The sequence below is a fragment of the Gossypium hirsutum genome, chromosome A05 (genome assembly GCF_007990345.1).
Source record: "Gossypium hirsutum isolate 1008001.06 chromosome A05, Gossypium_hirsutum_v2.1, whole genome shotgun sequence".
NCBI classification, from domain to species: Eukaryota; Viridiplantae; Streptophyta; class Magnoliopsida; order Malvales; family Malvaceae; genus Gossypium; species Gossypium hirsutum.
This window is the reverse complement of record NC_053428.1, coordinates 85,213,143-85,234,652: the sequence shown is the minus strand read 5'-3', so window position 1 is coordinate 85,234,652 and position 21,510 is coordinate 85,213,143. Positions and strand designations below refer to the sequence as shown.

Genomic DNA, 21,510 nt, shown 5'->3' with positions numbered 1-21,510 from the left:
TCCCTCAACTCCCTTATTTTGCTCTTTTTCTGAATCCACCAAACCTTCCGTATTATCTAAAGCACCAAAACAGGAACCCCATTTACCGTTTTCCGTCATATCCGTTCTGATTAGAATATTATTCCGAAATTTTCATCGATTTTTCCTTTCGACCAACACCAAAGGACCCGTAAGCCACCATTTCTTCTCTTTTCCCCATCTCCGTCGGAGTAACATTCACCTGATCCTTCTCCGAGCCAAAAACTGATTGCATCGAAGTACATAATTTATTGGTATGGTCGTACTTTCCACAGGAGATGCAAATGGTCGGCAACGCTTCATATTCGACTCTCTGGTTTCTACCATTCACAAGGACTTGAGCAATCAAAAGCTTGTCCAAGTTAATGTAAATAGTCATCCCGGTGAACCGGCATCTAATCCTACTATCTGTATTGAGATCCAACCGTACTACTTTCCCAATAATACCTCCAATTTCTTCAATAATCTTCTTCTTGTATAAAAAACCTGAAAGACCTAGTAACCTTATCCATGCCAACACTGTGCTTGGGTAAGGTTTTGAGGGACTAAAATCTTTTGTCCAGGGCTGACCATAAATCAACCAAGGTCCCTATGACAATACTTTAGTATAATCATCAAAAGATTGAATTTTAACCAGATAATATCCATTCTCAATGCCCATGAGATGGAAAGGCTTGATAGGATTCTAAAAGCTACTAATTCAGTTATTAAGGGCCCTCTACCCAATGTTTCTTCCAAGTAATTTTAAGACAACCGTGAGTTCCATTGCTTTGAACAAGATTTTTGAATCATTTCCGATAAATCAATGGCAGGAATTCCATTGACGATAGATCTGTGGATGTCTCCTTTCATAAACTCAAGATCTACATCATCATCGGCACTAGGAGAACCCAACTCTTCTTTATCAATCGCTCCAGGATTGATCCCCAGAAGTTTGTCCTTCTAGGATATCTTTGGACTCGATCCAGATTCAACCATCATAACAGTATCTTCCTCACCATTTCCTTCTTTGAAACGAACTTTCTTTGTAGTGCGATCCGTATCCACCCTAGACCTATCACCATCATCTATAACCAGATGAGAAGAATTGTTGCCAGAGCTCAGAGAGAATTCTTCCATTTTTTTCCAATGGTATTAAAATTTAAGAAGACTATTTCTTCCCGATAATAATTTAGATTTTAGTTAAGATAATTAGAAGTTTAAATTAAATTAGGATAATTAAAGTTCTAATCTATTTAAGATCATTAATAATTTAAATTAATAGGTTAGATAATAATTTTAGATTTTAATTAAGATAATTAGGAGTTAAATTTAAATTAGGATAATTAGAGTTTTAATTTAGATAAGATAATTAAAGTTTAATTAATAGGTTAGATAATAATTTAGATTTTAATTAAAATAATTAGAATTTTAAATTATATTAGGATAGTTAGAGTGATGCGGTCGTTGAGAGCACCAAAAATAACCTATTCCTTGTAAAATAATGAAAAAGAAATAGCAAAAGGGGAAGTAGGGTCGAATCCTCAAGGACCGGATTATACGAATGCTTGTCTCTCGAAATCCTGGGCAGAATCGTGTCCAAGAAAACCTGCGTTCCTAAAAAAAATAAAAAACAGAATTTAAGAATTGATTTTGGAAGCGAAAATAAAATAAAAACAGAATTTAAAGTTTACTGAAATTATGATTACGAAAATAATAAAAATAATAAAGAGAGTTTTAAGAGAAAAGAAATTCTTATGGGAAAGTTCCAGCCTCCAGTTGTCTCATTCCGCCTTGGGCTCAATCCTTGGCTTTTGGATGATCCTTCTCGACTCAAGTAAGCCAGTTATAGTGGAAGAGGATGCCTACGACCACCAGCTCCAAAGATTAGATTTACGATTTTTAGGGAACCTGACTCTAGCCAGTAATCTATGCTAGATCAACGCTTCTCAATGGCGAATCCCACGCCATTTTGTCTCTTTGGCTCGCCAACCTCTGACGTAGTAAGTTAACGAACCGACTATGCAGTCCTTCCAAAACATACAAAGCGGCCGCCTTTGCATATGCTAAAAAGCTTACTTCTTAAGGGCCATGGACGGAAGCGTCAGCCCGTAGTGCGGAGAAACGATGAATACTTGGCGAGAAGGCTAAGTACGGATTCTAAGCCTCAAGAACCCTTTTTGGGGAAATATTGACAACTTTTGGCTAGAAGGGTTTTAGTGGCTCATGATAATTGTGGGAAAGAAAATAAATAAAAATATGGAAAAAGAAATTTTATTGAAAAGAAATATGAAAGAACAAAAGACTTTTGGGGGAGAGTGTTTACAGAAAAAGATCCTCCCAAATAGAGTCACTTCACCCCCTATTTATAGTGCTAGGGAGATAGTCTAATTGAACTTAAATTTTAAAAAGATAAATACATTTAATTAAATATAAACAAAGATAATTAAAATAAAATCCTAAATTTGAATAATCCTAATAATTATCTTAATATTAATTATCCTAATAGAATAAAATAAAATAGAGTCTTCCAAAATAAAATCTCTTCTATTTGCTTTTAAGTCCTTGTGCCTTCCATGTTCGCACTTTTGGCACCATATTTGTCCCACGTTGCATATTGGCCCATTTAATCTCCGAATTGACGCTTTTCCCTTGAATTTACTTTTCGCCTCCAATTTAGTCCCTAAAAGATAAAAAGACATAAATAGCTCAAATTAGTAGGCTCAAGCTCAAAATAAACACATGATTAATATATAAAAACACGTCATTTTAGAGTATTATCATAGAGTTTTAGTTTATTTAAAATAATTAATAATTTAAATTAATAGCTTAGATAATAATTTATATTATAATTAAAATAATTAAGAGTTTAGGGTTCCTCAGATAGCAAGTTGATTATTAGTTGAGCTGCTTAAAGTAGGTCACATGTTTCTCAGATCAAACTTGACCCGTCTAGGTTTTTTCTAGACCCTACCAATTTTACGTCAAATAATGTTAATTTAAATTTGTTTCCAACTTAAAATATATTTTAAATTTTAAATCTATTACATACATTTTAATTTTATTTATCTTGTGTATTTAAAAAAAAAAAGTTAACCCGGCACATTCCTATTAAACAAAGTCAAGTTTTATTTTATTTTGTGTATGTTAAGTTGGATATACACTTATTTAAGGGTTTTTTTTTGTATTTTAAATTTATTTATTTTGGATATGAGACCTTATAATATATATGATATTAGTATAAAATATAAAATAATTATAATTATTTTATTAATAATATTTTTATTCTTAGTATTATTGTTATTATCACTTACTTAAACTTTGAATTTATATTAAATTACATATTTTTAGATTAATTATTACCTGATTAATAAAGAATTATATATCAATTAAAACTGAGGTTTAGCCCATAAATAGATGTACTAGCAAAACATTTTCATTCGAATAGCATATCAATTTTTTTTTAAAATATCACATTTTAGTATTGTTTTATAGTTTTTGTTTTTATCACTAAAAATATATGATTTTTTTTATTTTTAAAAATGTTAAAGAGGAAAACAATAATAATTAATAGTAGTCTGCTACCCTAGCACGTTACTTATGCTCTCTCTGGCATTTTTTTTAGGGTTTTATTGTGTCTTTTTTGTTGGCAGCAATCGTCTCTACAATATTCTTAAATTATTAGGAATAGTTTCTCCATGCTATTGGTTATCTTTCTGCACCCATGGAAACAGATTGTGTAGGATTAACTTTCGATGAAGAAGAAGAAGTAGTTTTGCAAGTTCAAGTGGATCCGAATACTGAAAGGGAAGAAGTAGCTCTCAAATTGGTGGGGTGTTTTTTAACAGCCAGTATTATTCACTTCCCAGCAATAAAAAGCACTATGGCTAATTTATGGCATCCTGTTAGGGGTGTTCAAATTAGAGATCTGGGGGGGAAAAGTATTTATTTCAATTTTTTCATATTATGGATATGGAAAGGGTTTTAAAGGGGTCACCATGGACATTTAATAATCATCTATTGATATTGTATAAGTTACAATAGGGAAAGATCCACTAAAAATTCCTTTAATTTCAATGCCTTTTTAGGTACAAGCTCATGATGTTCCCATAGGCTATTATTCCGAAAATCTGGCTATGTCAACTGGGAAATTTTATGGGAAACTTTCTAGAATATGATGGCTCAAGTTTAGGGAAAGAAAATAGAAATTTTATGCGAATACGAGTTCAAATTGATATATGACGCCCTCTTAAAAGGAAGAAAAAAGTCATGTTTTGTGGAAAATGCTCTTATGTCAGATTCAAGTATGAAATATTGTCTCTTTTTTGCTTCTATTGTGGTCGTTTAGGTTATAGTGATTCCTTTTGTGAAGCTAAGATGGCGCTAAGGGTAGAAATCGTTGAGATGGGTTGGGATTTATATTTGCAGCACAATCAAGGAGAGCCCAAGCAATGAATAGTGTCTGGTTACCGGAGGAAGGAAGAGTATTGGGTGGTATCAACATAGATGGTAATTCCCAAGGAAATAGTGGGTGGGGAATAAATAAAAGAATCAGATGCGTTAAGGATATTGATTCTATTTAGGATTCAACCTAGAAGGAAAAATGTCTTCTTTGCGACAAGGGAAAGAAATTTTATTATCTAGTTAAATCCAAACTGCAATGGATCATGATCTGGAGGATGGGGTGGTAATAGGTAAGGAGGGGAAAAAGAGAGCTAGAGGGGAGATTGAAGAAAGCAATAATATGGTGATTTGAAATAGGAGGTTATCGAAAATTACTCATTTATCATCTGCGGCTGCCAAAATGCAACCCGACCAGACGCAATGAAAATCTTGAGCTGAAACATTCATGGTTTGGGGAATCCATGGATAGTTCAAAGACTTCAGCATTCGCTGAAGTTACAATATCCCCAAGTGGTCTTATTTATGGAAACAAAAATCAATAGGAGTCAGATGGAAAAAGTAAGACGGAGTTGTGGTTTCCATTATGGTATTGATGTGGATTTGATTGGCTCTAGAGGAGGATTATGTTTAGCATGGCGAGGGGATGCTAATATAATGCTCCAAAACTTCTCAAACCGTCATATCGATGTGATTATTGAGGACTCAGGAGATAGGAAGAAGTGGAGATTTACAAGTTTCTATGGTTCTCCTTACACACATGATAGGGATGAATCATGGAATCTATTGCGGAGCTTACGTAATAATGGAGAGTATCCATGGCTGGTTTGTGGGAACTTTAATGAAATCTTATATGGTTTTGAAAAGAAAGGAGCCTTACCTCGAGAGGAGAGAAGGATGAAAGCTTTTTGAAAGGTGTTAGAAGATTGTAATTTGGTTGATATGGGCCATTCAGGGAATTGGTTCACTTGGGAGAGGGGAAATTTTCCAGAAACGAATATACAAGAAAGATTAAATAGGGAGTAGCTACAGAAACATGGATATCTTTATTCCCAGATTTCTTAATTCAACACCTATGTAACACCCCTTACCCGAGTTCGATGCCGGAATAGGATACGAGGTGTTACCAGACTTGAACACATACATACAAACATTTTCGAGTCATAAAATTTGGCTCGACTTTAAAACTTTCAAACTTCCTCTTAACAACCCTAATATAGACATACGGGGCCCAAAACGCGCTTTGGAAATGGTTCGGGAATAAACTAAACACTTTAGAAAACTTTGTAAAATTTCAAAGCAGACAGGGGCATATGCCCGTGTGGAAAGGTGACGCGCCCATGTGTCATCTTAACATGGCCATGTTGAAGGCCCGTGTGGCTCACACGGCCTAAACATATCGAGACGTGCCCGTGTCCTTAGCCCGTGTGAATTTATTTCTCGATTAAAAACCTACAGGGCTTTTTACACAGCTTGGCACACGCCGGTGTCCATTGCTCGTGTCCCTCACACTACCGTGACACACCCGTGTCTCAGCCCGTGTACAAAACCCTTGACATTTTGTTTCTGATGGCAGCAACCATTTAGGGGCACATGGCCATGGTACACGCCCATGTACTAGGCTATGTCCTCCACACGATTGGGACACATGGCCATGTCTTTGCCTGTGTGGTTATTACTGGGCATTTTGTTTTGCAAAATTTAGGTGCAGGGGACAAACGGCCTGACTACACGCCTATGGGGCAAACCGTGTGTCACACACATTTTAGTGTCTACCCACGTGGACAAAAACAAGGCTATCTACCTAGCCTTTTTGCCACCCTTACTTGCACCAACCTACAAAACATCAAACATCTCCAATCCAAGCATAAACACACATAACCAAAACAGCCACAACCAAACATCCACATCCATAAGAATTTTCATCAAATATATTTAATAGTAATCAATATTAGCCAATATCAATGGCCTATACAAAATGAATATCACATCCATATAAGCCAACACTTGTGGCTAAACTAAATGACACTAAACAAAAAGAATAAGTCCCTTTACTTGCCACACTCAAAACATTTAAACTAACTATACCAAAAGCTTCAGGTGATAATGTGACTAATGCCTCTGACGTCCCTTGATTCCCGATGCTAGCTTGGGGGCACTATAAGAAAATAGAAAAGAGAGGGAATAAGCATAACGCTTAGTAAGTTACAAGTAAATAATTAACATTGCTTTACCAAGTAACATCATACTCATAACACATCATACACTTGCACAAGTTTCTTGAATGACCATAGACATAAATTACTCATTTCATCCTTACTATTCATATACATAACTCGAGCTTATTCTCATGAGTTTCATATAAGTATTTGTATCACTTGCAACGTAATCATAACTTTTCTCAATCATGATGTAATCTTTAAATTACTCGTTGAACTGGTTGGAATAGTAAATGGATACCCGATAAGCCTCATACAAAAGGGTAAGATGTCGATGCCATGTCCCAGACATGGTCTTACACTGGCTCTCATATATCAATGCCATGCCATGTTCCAAACATGGTCTTACACTAGCTCACATGTCGAGGCCAATGCCATGTCCCAGACATTGTCTTACACTAGCTCTCATATCAATGTCGATGCCATGTTCCAAACATGGTCTTACACTGGCTCACATATTGAGGCCGATGCCATGTCCCAGACATGGTCTTACACTAGCTCTCATATCAATGTCGATGACATGTTCCAAACATGGTCTTACACTGGCTCACATATCGAGGCCGATACCATGTCCCATACATAGTCTTACATTAGCTCTCATATCAATGCCGATGCCATATTCCAAACATGGTCTTACACTGGCTCACATAACCCTAGTATCATGGCATGGATATCCGATCTATTCTTACGGTTCAACAGGGAGTCTCACCACATCAAATTTCGTCATGTATATTCGTAACAAAATCGAGCATTTCATGTAATATTGATAATTTAATGCATAATAACAATAGAGTTGTAATATTTGCATGCAACTTACCTCGGTATACAAAAAGTGGGTGACTAGTTGGATTTAGTCTACTAGCTTGGCCTTCCCCCGGTCTAGCCCCGGATTTTGTATTTCTTGATCTAAAATGATAAAAATTCACTGATTTAATCATCATATTAATCAATGCATTTCATAATTCATATTTTGGCAAATTAACCACTCTGCCCCTAGACTTTCACAAAATTATGATTTTACCCTTAGGCTCGTAAATTAATTTTTATCAAATTTCCTATTTAACCAAGCCTAGCTGAACCTTTATTAAACTTATGGCATCTCCCAATTTCGATTATTTCACACAATTACTACCTATTTTATAACATTTACAAAAAGGTTCACTTTAGATGTTTTTCATGAACACCACTTCACAAGAGTTATTTATTTCATAACTATAACTCATTTCCTTCCATAAAGTTTCAGCTCATAACATAAATTCTTTCATGGCAAAACCCTAAACTCTCAACCATATTGCAAAATAATCCCCCCATTAGCTAGATTAATCTACAAGGGTCCCAAAAATACAAAAATTATCAAGAAAAGTCATCAAAATGACTTACTTATGAGAGAACTTAATGGCTGAAAGTTTCAAGCTTCAAAAAACCCTTTCTTACTGATTTTTTTGGTGGAGAGGATGAATGGTAAAAAGATGAAGCCCTTTTATTTTATTTTATCTTATTTCTAGTCAAAATAGGTTACCAACTTCACCTAATTTTGAATTTTCTATTCTTCTTTGTCCCTATGGCCGGCCACCCCTATTGAAATGGGTCTATTTTCCCTTTAAAGACCCCTAATTATGATTCTCTAGTTATTTAACACCATTTGTTAGAAAAACAAAACTTTTGTCCTTTATGCGATTTAGTCCTTTTTCGCAATTAAGCTCACAATCGCTTAAATTAATTCATCAAAATTTTCATGCATCCATGTAAACGTGCTATAACACATAAAATACTATTAAAAATAATTTCTCTAGCCTCGGATTAGTGGTTTCAAAACCACTATTTTAGGCCCAAAATCGGGCTGTTACAGCCTACCTCACTCCTTCTCAGATCATTGTCCATTACTCATTAATACAGAGTGCAAAGCTAGAGCAGATTAATAAAAATTTTAAGTTTGAAGCTTGGTGGGTTTTGAAGGTAATGCTTATTGAGGAGTTTAGGTGTATTTGGGAAAATTCCATAGGAGATCTTTTGAGCAAGCTGAAAAATATGAAGAGGGGCTTAGAGAGATAGGCAAGCCAAATACAACGAAGTAGAAAAATGAAAAAAGAGATACTAACTTCAAAACTAACAACGTTACTGGAATATGATAGAAGTGAAGAAAATTTGGCAGAGCTTTTAGATACAAAGATTCAATTGAATTTTGAGATAGAGAAGGACGAATGTTATTAGGAAAAGAAGGCTCGAATAAATTGGCTAAAGTTTGGAGAAAAAATACCGCGTTTTTCCATAAGCAAGCAACGCAAAGAAAGAAGAGGAATTTTATCCATAAAATGTAATTCGAAGATGGCAGGGAGACGAAAGAGGTCGAGGAGATGGAAGAAATCGTAAGATCGTATTTTTAGAAGTTATTTTCAGCAGAAAGGCAAGGAAATTATGATCAAATATTGTTAGGAGTTGATTGTTGTATTTCTGAGGATGATAATTATAGATTAAAAGCAAGCTACAGTTAAGAGGAGATACGAGAAGCTTTATCAAAACTAGGCCCTACAAAAGCACCAGGAAATGACGGTTTTCCAACTTTATTTTGTCAAAAATGTTGGTCGATCATTGGAGAGGATGTTTCAACTTTTTGCCTTCAAGGACTGAATGAAGGTATAGAAATACGCTCGATCAACAAAACAAATATCGTGCTAATCCCAAAAATTCTTAATCCTTCTAATATTACTCAATTTAGACCAATTAGCTTATGCAATGTGCTTTATAAATTGATAGCTAAGGTCATAGATATTCGGCTTCGGGTAGTGATTAATAAATGTATAGATGTAGCACAAAGTGCTTTTGTACCAAGAAGGCTGATTTTTGATAATATGTTACCGGCTTATAAAATCTTACACACTTTAAAACATAAGAAGATGGGGAAAAATGGACTTATGACGATGAAACTAGATATAAGTAAGGCATACGATAGAGTCGAATGGAATTTTGTGGAAGGGATAATGAAGAAAATAGGATTTAATCCAGCATGGGTTGACTCGATAATGAAATGTGTGTCTACAGTATCATATTCAGTGGTTTTCAATGGAAACATAGGGGAAACTTTTCATCCAACTAGAGGTTTTAGACAATGAGATCCTTTAAGTCTGTTTTTGTTCTTATTTTGTGGGGAAGGTCTCTCTAGTTTTATGAAGCCTGCAATAGAAGGAGATATACTTAAAGGAGTAAAAACAAGTCGAAGTGGCCCAGCTATCTCACATTTACTCTTTGCAGACATTTGCATTTTATTTGCAGAAGCTACTGAAAGGAGAACACATTCATTAAAATAGATTTTGAAAGAATATGAGATTTGTTCAAGCCAATGTGTTAATTATTCATTAAAATAGATTTTGAAAGAATATGAGATTTGTTCAAGCCAATGTGTTAATTATGATAAATCGACAGTACTTTTCAGCACAAACACATAAGATGGAGAAATGGCAGGAGTTTCAAGTATACTCAGAGTAAGAAGATCAACTAATCCAGAACGATATCTAGGGCTCCCTAATATGGTGGGAAGAAGGAAGAGATCAACATTTCAAGCTTTGAAGGACAGATATAAACAACGAATTAATAACTGGAGCATAAGGCATCTCTCTCAATAAGGTAAAGAAGTTTTCGTAAAGGCTATACTCCAATCCATCCCAACTTATACGATGGCTTGCTTTCTACTTCCTAAGTCTCTATGTACTGATTTGGAGTGTATAATAGCTTATTTTTTGTGGCAAAGAAGTCGCGATAGGAAGGGCATTCATTGGTGTGCTTGGAAGGAATTATGCTTATTAAAAGAAGATGGTAGTCTTGGTTTTTAAAATCTTGCAAAATTTAATATAGCGTTATGAGAAAAGTAGGGATGGCGTCTTATAAACTATCCAAATTCATTATTAGCTCGTGTTCTAAAGGTAAAATATTATCCTAATTTGGATTTCTATAATGCTCGGTTAGGAAATTTACCTTCGCTTACTTGGAAGAGTGTCTGGGCAGCAAGAGGGCTTCTGGAGAAAGGTTTATGCTAGAGGGTTGAAAGAGGTGATCAAATTTCTGTTTGGAATGATTTGTGGATTTTAGGAAATAAAGCAGACATATTACAAAATCAAGACAACAATGAAAATATTAAGTTTATTTCAGATTTAATAGAGGCCACCAATAGGAGCTGGAAAATAAAGGTAGTTATGAATACCTTTCGATTGGATGTAGCAAAAAAAATCTTGCAGATTCCACTGGCGGAGACAGCACATGAAGATTTTCAAGTATGGAGAAGGGAACTGTCCAGGGATTTCTAAGTCAGGAGCACCTATAAACTATTACAGGAGACTAACTTGGATCCTAGTAGTTATAGTTTACACGCCGAACTAAAAATTTCTATAGGAAACTATGGAAATTATACATCCCCTCAAAAATTATAATTACAGTATGTAGAATCTCTTGGAACTTTATTTTGTCCCTTGTTAACCTCAGACATAAAAGAGTCGTGGTGGAAGATCAGTGCCCTCAATGTCGTCAAAATGAGGAAGACAGTAGCCATATTTTTCAATAGTGCCCTACAATGGTTGAGGTTTGGAATCATTTCAATCTATCATGGGTACTAAATAAAAATACTCAAAATATGTGGGAATGGCTTACCTGGGGCTTCTGTAAGGAGACTAATGAACAGATCCGATTATTCTGCTGTGGACTCTGGTTAATCTGGTCCAACAGAAATCATTTGTTATATGAAAGAAAAAATGTGAAAAGAAGAGAAATATCGAAGCAAGTTCAATGTTATATCATAGAGTTGGATGCAACAAAAGAGAAAAAAAACTCACCCTTCAGTCTAATGGAAATATTCAACAGGATTATCAAAGAACAAGGGTCACAGTTCTTTTTGACGCAGCCTTTGACCATCAATCTTCCAGATCAACTACAGGCCTGCTTGTACGAAATGAAGTGGGGGAGATCCTTGCATCAAAGACGGTTTTTCACTCCGAGATAGCAACTCCGTTCACGGCAGAGGCACATGTAGGGTTACAGGCAATGAAATTAGGAATTTTTATGGGCTTTAACAAAATGGAAGTAGTGGGAGATTCAAAAACTGTTATAAAGAAATGCCAAAGTACTGATATAGGTAAATCGGCCATTGGAGCAATTACCAAAGATATACAAAGCAAAAAAGACAAATTTCAGGAGATTGAGTTTCATTTTGTCTCTAAAACAGGGAATATATACGCCCATGTTATTGCAAATGAGGCCCTAAAGAAGAGAGAAAGTTATTACTTGGTGGGAGGAATTCCAGAATGTGTTCGTCAAGCACTGGAGAATTTTCGGCCAAGGTATCCGGATTGAATGAAAGGGAAAATGAAAGCTTTTGAGAAGAGGTAGTAGAAAAAATTAAAAGTCATTATTGAAAACCTGCTATCATTAATGGTTAGGTCGGTGATGTGAAAAGACAGGGTCTATTAGTATCCAGCTGTCGATTTGACTGGTATAGGATAAGATTTGATTTTCTGATTTGATTTAGTTGAAATTGGACGAGTTGGGCTAGTTCCGTAAGTTTTAGGCCCAATTTTATTTAGTAGGCTTTTGTTTTTTTTTTAGTTATTCTTTTGATTAGTATCTTGTTAATGGACTTCAGTCCAGTTCTGTTCTATGTATTATTTCTTTTTATTAATAAATCCAGTCAGATCTTTTATTCAAATATATATATGATTTTTTATTTAATATTAGATTTATTTTGTTTTGTTTTTATTATTTGATATTTGATACTTTTATTATTATTCTATTTTAATATGCTCACTTGCACCATTGTGATTTTCTTTATCACGGTGTTTCAAAATATTATGTCTAATAAGTTGAAGTATCTCAAAATTTTGAAGTATTTTTTTTCTTTTGTAAGATGTTACTGGTTTGATTATTAATGTCAAATATAATTTTTTTTAAAAAATATTTAGTATTTAATATTTTACTATTGGTTGCTTTTTTTTCATTTTTTAAATATTTTATTTTATTTTTTAATTATTTTTTAAAATTAATCAACATTTATTATAAATTAAAGGATTAATATTAAATTTAATTTTCAATGTTTACATCTTTTATCAATTTTATCATTATTCTTTTTTTCATTAAATTTGACCCTCAGCCTTTCAAAAAAGAGACATTGTTTTTTTAACGAAAATACTAACTATAGCATTATTTTTTTAACAGTATTAGCATGACAATTCACATAAACTTCATGCTGACAAGACCCTATTTGTCTTATACGCTACGTCAACAAATAATTTAAATTTTACAAAAATAATAATAATAAATTGAGTACATGTGAATTGTTAAGCAGGCTACCATAATTAAAATTATAATGTTTTAGTTAGTATTTTCGTTAAAAAAATAATTCTACTCTTTTTAAAAGATTAATAATCAAATTCGATTTTTTTAAAAGATTGATAATCAAATTCAACTTTCCAAAATTGAATGTGTTGAATGTGTTTAATAAGTAAATGAAAAAAAATTTGTTGTAAATGTCATAATCATCAGGAATTGAATTCAATTTGTTTATTCCACAAGCCTTAAGTCAAATTGATGAACATCCTCCAACATTATTTTTTTGGTTTTCTAAATGTAAAAAAAAAAAAATTATCGATTAAGTTTTAATTTAATTAGTATAGAATAATATATTATTTTTAATGTAAGAAGATGTGAGTTTAAGTGTGTTGAAGGTCATATGAATAGTTCTAAGCATTATTCTAAAAGCAAAAGATATAATCAAAAAAAAATATAATAAAATTAATTAAAAAATTTCCATTTGAAGTTAGATATATGATAAAATGAAGTTTTTATTTGTAAGTAGGTGGATTAAATTAGAACATTGTTAGCCCAAAAGTTGAATTGGTCGAGCCCAAACTATCTTTGTTTTCTAAAAGAAGAAAGGAATAAACTAATAAGGAATATACTAGCAAGAAATTCCAAAGAGGCAAATCAAGCAAGCAGGAGCTTTTACAGAAGCAAGGCAACCCCGTACCCTTCCCAGAAAAAAAGGTGGAAATTTCATCTGCAGCTGATGATTGGAGATGGTTCTTCACCACTACCTTTAAATAGGAGGAGATTAACTAATATTGATTCCATGGAGGCTGCATCAGCTAAAGTCGGTCCTTGATTTAATTTTTGTTCTTGCTGTTCTATATGTTGTTTTTAAGTATTGGGTTGATCCGGGTTTTTACTTTGATTATCGATTCCTATGATGGGTCTGCATCCTCTTGTTTATGCAACTGAGTTTGTTTCTGTTTCTTTATTTTTAGATAGTGAAAGAAAGATTTAAGTCGGTGAATCATTATATATCTAGTTGAGCTCAAATCTTTTAACATGGATGATAACTGAAATTAGCTTAACTTTGATGGAATTAAACTTCATCTTGGTTTCCTTTTGCTATCTTTATCAAGAATAGTGGTTCATTCATGAAAGTTGGTCAGTAGCTTCTCTTTTGGTTTTTAGGTGAAATTGCTGTTAAAAAGTTTATACGAAGGTAAATTCCGGGGGTAATTCTTTCCCCTCTTTGTTTACTTCTTTGAGTAGCTTTTTTGTAGTAATCGTCTATAAGGAATGTCATGCATATGAAGTTGTTGAAACCCGGTTGGATTTGGACATAACCGTCTCGAAGGAACACCGACAGCTTTTTACATTATTCATATGGTTGTCATAAGTGTCAAGACAGATTTTGCTTTCCTTTATGTAATTATATTTGATGGAACTATACATTAGGACCTCTAATTCACGACTCCGTAACTCGCATGATATGTTGTATGCAGGTTGCTGTTACGCAATTTATTTATGCTTTTTTTTAATTATTTCATTTCTATGATTATAGGCTAAACTTGCTGCTGCAAAAGAGAAATTTGGACGAGAAATTCATGTCTTCGAAACTGAAGGACCATCGCCAATACAAAATGAAGTGCCCAGCACTGGTGCGAGCGACCCTGCAAAACATATTTTCAGACTTTTAACTTGCCTATTGACTAGAAGTGACAGTTCATTTCGTAAACTGATAAAATGCACTTATTTATTTTTGGGCAGAGGAGTCGGATGACGTCTATGAGTTCACAGCAGAAGATTATCATCGAGTAATGGCAACTAAAAAGGAAGGTACTTTTGGCAATGAACACAACTCATTTATCAATTTTATCCTCTAGCTTCATTTAGATATTTTTACCAGCTGATTTTGGGATTCATTTACGTTAAAATGACTCTGGCATGCTATGGCACACTTTTTTGTTAGAGATATATTTACACCATTTTAAGTGGATAAAATTTTGAAACAGATAACTACTTAAAGACACGAAAAATTCGAGAAGCAGAGGAGGCAGCCCGCAGATCAAGAGTAACAAAGGTCCTTGCTAATTGCTACTTGCCACACTTTTTGTGGGTCTTTTAGTTGTCTTGCCTTTGATAAGTTTCAATGTTCATGTGCAGGCTGTGATAAGGGTCCGCTTTCCTGATAACCACACATTAGAGGTCACATTTCATCCATCAGAAACAATTCAGTGCTTGTATGACCTTATCATGAGAGTGATTTCTCGACCGGATCTACCGTTCTATTTATGTAAGCTTATTTAAGTTGTAAAATACTAACTGTGGTGTTGGTTGTGAAGCCAATGCATTAAATGCCTATCGTCCAATCATGTTTCAGATACTACTCCTCCCAAGAAGCAAATAAAGGACATGACACAAGATATTTTCTCTACTGGTTTCATTCCGGGTGCAATTGTGTATTTTTCATATGATCTCCCAAAAGGTTAGTTATCTGACTTTTTCGTATGATCCCCCTCTTAGTTCCTTAGGTTGGAAGTTATCTGATTCCTCAAAATATGATTCACTCCGGTTAATGACACTTTGAAATGTTTAGGTGCCGATGCCACAGCTGCCAATTCAGCAGCCTTCCTTCTAGACGAAGTCATGTCTTTGAAAGGTTTGGAGGTCATAGCTGGTGCTGAGCAGGCAGAGGCAGTTCAATCTGCCCCAGAACCTGGTGTTGGTGCCAGTACAGTACCCTTCCCTATTGCCCAAACCAGCAAGAGAAAAAACCTGGGAGGCCAAAATGGTTTAAAATGTGAATCAAGCTTATTATTACAATTTCATATATCTCCATAGTGATACTGATTCTTGGCCACACTGAGTCGATCAAAATGCCAGATGACTATATAAGAAAAGGAGAAAGTTGTTAAATGGTGTTGAGCAGGTGATTCTTTTCAAGTCAAGGGTGTTAAAATTTGCAAAAGAACATCAAATGTGAATACTTGTTACAACTTCATTCATAATCTGATCCCTTCCCTCTGTTTCATTTTTATTCCTTCCAACTTCCAAGTGTTGGTAAGTTTCTTGAACCACAGGATGCTGCTTCATCATTTTGCTTTTGGAGTCTCAGTTGGCCTTAGAGTGAAATTTTGAATGTTCAAGAGTTTGTTTTGTTTGATAGCAATTATTTTCTCAAAACGCATGCATTATCCCCTTCTTTTTTATGCTCATAAACCAACAATAAAATATTTTTATTCATATTTAATGATTTTAGTAGATCTATTCATGGGCTGGGTTATTTTTTCAGGCTAAAAGGACTACTCAAAATTTAAAAGGGTTTGGGTAAAAATATTAGGTCAGAAAAATAGGTTTGAAAAAGAACTTAGACTCATTTAAAATATGGGTTGGACTTGGGCTTGAACATTCAAGGCTCAAGCTCGACTCCCTGACCAGTTTTATGTTATTTTTATATATTATGTAATTTAGAACACATTAAAAAAACAAGCTTATACTATATATATATAATATTCCTTTAATGTAAATATTAAAATAATGTTAAAGATGATTATATAAAAAATCTATTAAATTATTAAATATTAAAATAATATAATATAAATTTTTAAAAAATAATTAAAAAATAATATGGACGACTTAAAATGAGTTTGAGTTTGTTTTTTACAAATATAGACGGGTTTAGACAAATCTCTAAGTTTAGATTTTTGGTTGGGTCAGGCTTAGAAAATTATAAAATATATTAATATTGTACTTAAATCCGTCTCGGCCCGATTTATGAACACCATTAGATTTTAGTGACTTTCATTATTTTGATTTAACATTTTTAAAGGAATTTGATTAAATTGAATTATATGATTTTTTTTAAAATCATAAAAAAGCACACACTGAAAAGTCAAAAATAAATGGTAAGTATAGAATTGCAGGATTTTTTATTCTAAATCTAAAGTTACAAGATTCTTTTAAGTTTTTTTATACATTTTAAACTGAAAAAAAAATAATTGTTTTGAAATCTTAACTGGACCCTCCTAATCAGAGCCGTCCATTGCTCTTTTTCATCACGTCTGTTGATTATAATTGATATTATTTGGATCTTGAAATACCTGATGTCATTTTTATTTTATTCCCAGCGAAGGTTAAAAAGTGAGAGAACCGTTTTCATGATTCGCAAATTTGTTAGCGCCATTGTGTTTTTCTACGGTCCTCTCCTTCGTATATTATTGTATTTGCAATATACACCCTTTGACTCTTCTATTTTAATGTTTAAGCTTATCCTTATCTACTCTCTTTGGATTTCAAGCTCATGCTATTTAGTTTTTGTTTTTAATTGCCATATGAAAATTATACACAATTTCAATATTTTTTTATTCTTGCATTTTAAGTATGAGTTTGGCTAACTAAAGCTCCATCAAACGAAAAGGAAGCAAACTATTTTCATAATTCAAAATGTAACAACCTTTTTTTTTTAAATGGCTTTCATTGAAAAAGAGAAAAAAAAACCACAGGGGCAAGGCCCAAGTTCAAAGATAAAGGCAACAGAATACAACAGGGCCCCAAAGCAACTCGAAAAACACAAAAGGGAAAAACAAAAAACATATAGAAAAAAACCCTAAAAACTGCCTCAAAATCAGTAGAAGGAAGCCAAAATCCCCAAAGCTAAAATTGTTGAACCTGCAAGCATGACAGTAGTGAAAAAAGAAAACAAAGCAAGGTCAAACAAAGTAAAGCTGTAACACTCCTTACTCGAGTTCAACGCCAGAACAGGATACGAGGTGTTACCGTACTAAAACACATGCTTACAAACATTTCCGTGCCATAAATCTTCATCTAAAGTAATTTTTTTTGAAAATCAAACATAAAGTCCCTAATATGAGCCCACGAGGCCCAAAACACACTTCAAAAAAGATTCGGGACTTAACTGAGTACTTTAAAAAACTTTGAAAAATTTCAAGGTAAATAGGGCACACGCCCATGTGTCGTCTTAACATGATTGTGCTGAAGGCCCGTGTAGCTCACAAGGCCTGGGCATATCTGCACACGCCTATGACCCTAACCCGTGTATATTTATTTTTCAATTCAAACCTACAGGGGTTTTTACACGGCCTGACACACGCTCATGTCTATGGCCCGTGTTCCTCACACGGCCATGACACGCCCGTGTCTCAGCCTGTGTACAAAAACTTTGGCATTCTGCTTCTGACGCCATCAACCCATTAAGGGCACACGGCCAAGGCACACGCCCGTGTGTTAGGCCGAGTCCTCTACACGACTAAACACATGGCCGTGTCTCTGCCCGTGTGTTTACTACCATGCATACTGACTTGTAAAATTGAGGTGCTGGGGACACACAACCAAACTACACACCCGTGGCGCAGACCGTGTGTCACACACGGTCTAGGAACACGCCCGTGTGTTTGTTTGTGTGGACAAAAATAAGGCTATTTACCAAGCCTTTTTGCCACCCTTACTTGCACCAACCTACACAACATCAACCAAAACCAATCCAAGCATAACACATATAACCAAAACAACCACAACCATGAGAAATTTGCATCAAATGCATTTAATAATAATCAATATTAGCCAACATTAATGGCCTATACAAAATAAATATCACATCCATCATATGAGCCAACTCTTGTGGCTAAACTAACAAGACACTAAACAAAAGATTCAAGTCCCTATACATGCCAAAATCAAAATATTAAACTAGCTATACCAAAGCTTCAAGTGATAGTGTGATCGGTGCCTCCGACGTCCCTTGATCCCCGATACTAGCTTGGAAGCACTATAAGAAAATGGAAAGGAGAGGGAGTAAACATAGAGCTTAGTAAGTTGCATGTAAATAAATAACAACGTCAACCACATATATTTAAAACACATAGTATATAATAAATCAACATAACATTCTTGAGTGCACAAAGGTAGATATCACCACATACTTATACATCACAAATATAAGCCAAAGATTTCAAAATCATTTTCATAGATAGAACTTACTCATGTTATTCTTACCATTAAGACATCATAACTAGACTCATATCTCATGAGTTTCAAATAAGAACCTGTACCACTCACAACATAATTATATCATTCCATATCATTGTCATAAGCTTTAAAATAACTTGTGAAACTATTTGGAATACTAAAGGATATCTGACAAGCTTTACACAAGAGGGTGAATTGCTGATGCCATGTTCCAAACATGGTCTTATACTGGCTCACATGTCGAGGTCGATGCCATGTCCTAGACATGGTCTTACACTAACTCTTGTCTCAATGCCGATGCCATGTCCCAGACATGGTCTTACACTGGCTCTCATAATGTGGTTAATGCTATGTCCCAGACATGGTCTTACACTAGTGCACATATCAATGTCTATACCATGTCCCAGACATGGTCTTACACTAGCTCTCATTACATTGCTGATACCATGTTCCAAACATGGTCTTACACTGGCTCTCATATCGTGGCCGATGCCATGTCCCAGACATGGTCTTACACTAGCACACATATGACCCAAATGTCATGGCATGGATATCTAATCTATTCCTATGCTCAACCAGGAATTTACCACATTAATTTCATCACTCATTATTCATAATCATATTCAACCATATTATGTAAAATCGGTCATTCAACATATAATAGTGATAAAGTTGTCTTACTTACATACAACTTACCTCGGTATACAAAAAGTGGGCGACTAGTTGAATTTAATCTACTTGCTTAGCCTCCCCTAGTCTAGGCCCGGATTTTGTATTTCTTGATCTAAAATGATAAAAATTTGCTAATTTAATCGTCATATTAATCAATGCATTTTGTAATTCATATTTTGGAAAAATAACCATTTTCCCCTAGACTTTCACAAAATTACGATTTTACCCTTCAGCTCGTAAATCAATTTTTATTGAATTTCCTCATTAACCAAGCTTAGCCAAAACTAATTTAAGCCTATAGCATCTTACAATTTCAATTATTTCACACATTTACCACATAATTATAACTTATGCAAAATGGTCCCTAGTTAGAGTTTTCATAAAAACTACTTCACAAATGTTGTTTATTTAACAACCAAGATTCATTTTCTTCCATAAAAATTCAGCAAACAACATGAATACTCTCATGGAAAAACCTTATAATTTCAACCATTTTGCAAAATAGTCCCCTCATTAGTTAGATTATGCTACAAGGGTCCCAAAAGTACAAAAATTATCAAGAAAGACCATCAAAATCACTTACTTGCAAAGGTAAAGAGTTGCTGTAATTTTAAGCTTCCAAAACCCTTATTTTACTGGTATTTTTCGGTGGAGAGGAGAAATATGAGAGTTGATAAATTTTTCTCCTTATTTTATTTTATTTCTAGTCAAATTAGTCACCAACATTTTACCTAACTTTGACTCTATAATATTTTTGTCTTCTTGATTAGCCACTAACATATTTATGGTATATTTTCTCAATAAAGACCCCTAATTTAATGTTCTATAGCTATTTGAAACCTTTAACTAGTAGAACAAAACTTTCGCACTTTATGCAATTTAGTTCATTTTTCAAAATTAAGCATACAATCGCTAAAATTATTTCACCAAAATTTCATGCACTCATATAAATATAATATAACACATAAAATAATATTAAAAATAAATTCTCTAATCTCGGGTTAGTCATTTTGAAACCACTGTTCTGACTAGGCCCAAAATCGGGCTGTTACAATTCTCCCCCCTTAGGGATTTTCGTTCCCGAAAATCTTCCCGTTAAAAAATTTTGGGTAGTGGCCTCTTATAATTCCTCGGGCTCTCATGTGGCCTCTTCTACCCAGTGTTTATGCCATAATACTTTCACAAGTGTATACTCTTATTTCTCAATTGTTTAAACTCCCGAGCTAAGATCTTAATCGGCTCTTCACCATAAGTCATGTCAGACTAAATCTCAATCTCTGTTGGCGAAAGAACATGCGAAGGGTTAGAACGGTAACGGCACAACATCAACACATGAAAAATGTTGTAGATCTTCTCTAATTCGGATGGCAAGGCTATTCGATAAGCTACCGGTCTGATTTTCTCAGTCACCTCATAAGGTCCAATAAAACTTGGACTTAATTTTCCTTTCTTACCGAGTCTGAGGACTTTTTTCCATAGAGATACTTTCAAAAACACCTTATCACCGACTTGAAACTTAATTTCTTTTCGTTTCAAATCCGCGTAGGATTTCTATCTATCTGAAGCAGCCTTCAAACAGTCACGAATCACCTTCACTTTCTCTTCAGTCTCTTTAACCAAGTCAACCCCGTGAATCTGATTCTTACTGAGTTCAGTCAAATACAAGGGCATTCGGCACTTACGCCAGTAGAAAACCTCATAAGGTGCCATTTTCAAACTCGACTGATATCAATTATTATAGGCAAACTCTACCAGCGGTATATTTTTCCCAACTGCCTTGGAATTCTAGGACGCAACACTGTAACATGTCTTCAAGAATCTAAATTACTCTTTACGACTGACCATCAGTTTGCGGATGGAAAACTGTGCTAAAATTCAACTTTGTCCCCAAAGTTTCTTGTAACTTTTTCCAAAACCTCGAAGTAAACCTCAGATCTCTATCTAAAAT

General features: G+C 34.3%; 1 protein-coding gene and 1 long non-coding RNA gene across 3 annotated transcripts; one reads left to right on the top strand and one right to left on the bottom strand.

The window, feature by feature from the left end:
• Positions 1-6,307: 6,307 nt before the first annotated feature.
• Positions 6,308-12,102, bottom strand: LOC107957023 (uncharacterized). Of its 2 annotated transcripts, XR_001700337.2 has the most exons (6): positions 11,438-12,102; positions 11,256-11,318; positions 10,813-11,173; positions 10,587-10,673; positions 7,435-7,523; positions 6,308-6,556 (listed from the first exon to the last, which is right to left on the bottom strand). It is a non-coding gene; the product is annotated as an uncharacterized lncRNA (long non-coding RNA). The 2 variants fall into 2 exon arrangements; XR_005926412.1 differs by lacking the exon at positions 7,435-7,523.
• Positions 12,103-13,497: 1,395 nt separating this feature from the next.
• On the top strand, positions 13,498-15,940 carry LOC107957022 (plant UBX domain-containing protein 1). The gene is made up of 7 exons (XM_016892448.2): positions 13,498-13,746; positions 14,467-14,563; positions 14,673-14,741; positions 14,918-14,985; positions 15,069-15,198; positions 15,286-15,390; positions 15,502-15,940. The coding sequence occupies exons 1-7, from the start codon at positions 13,663-13,665 to the stop codon at positions 15,744-15,746; spliced, it is 798 nt and encodes a 265-aa protein (XP_016747937.1). The 5' UTR covers positions 13,498-13,662; the 3' UTR covers positions 15,747-15,940.
• The last annotated feature ends 5,570 nt before the right edge of the window (positions 15,941-21,510 follow it).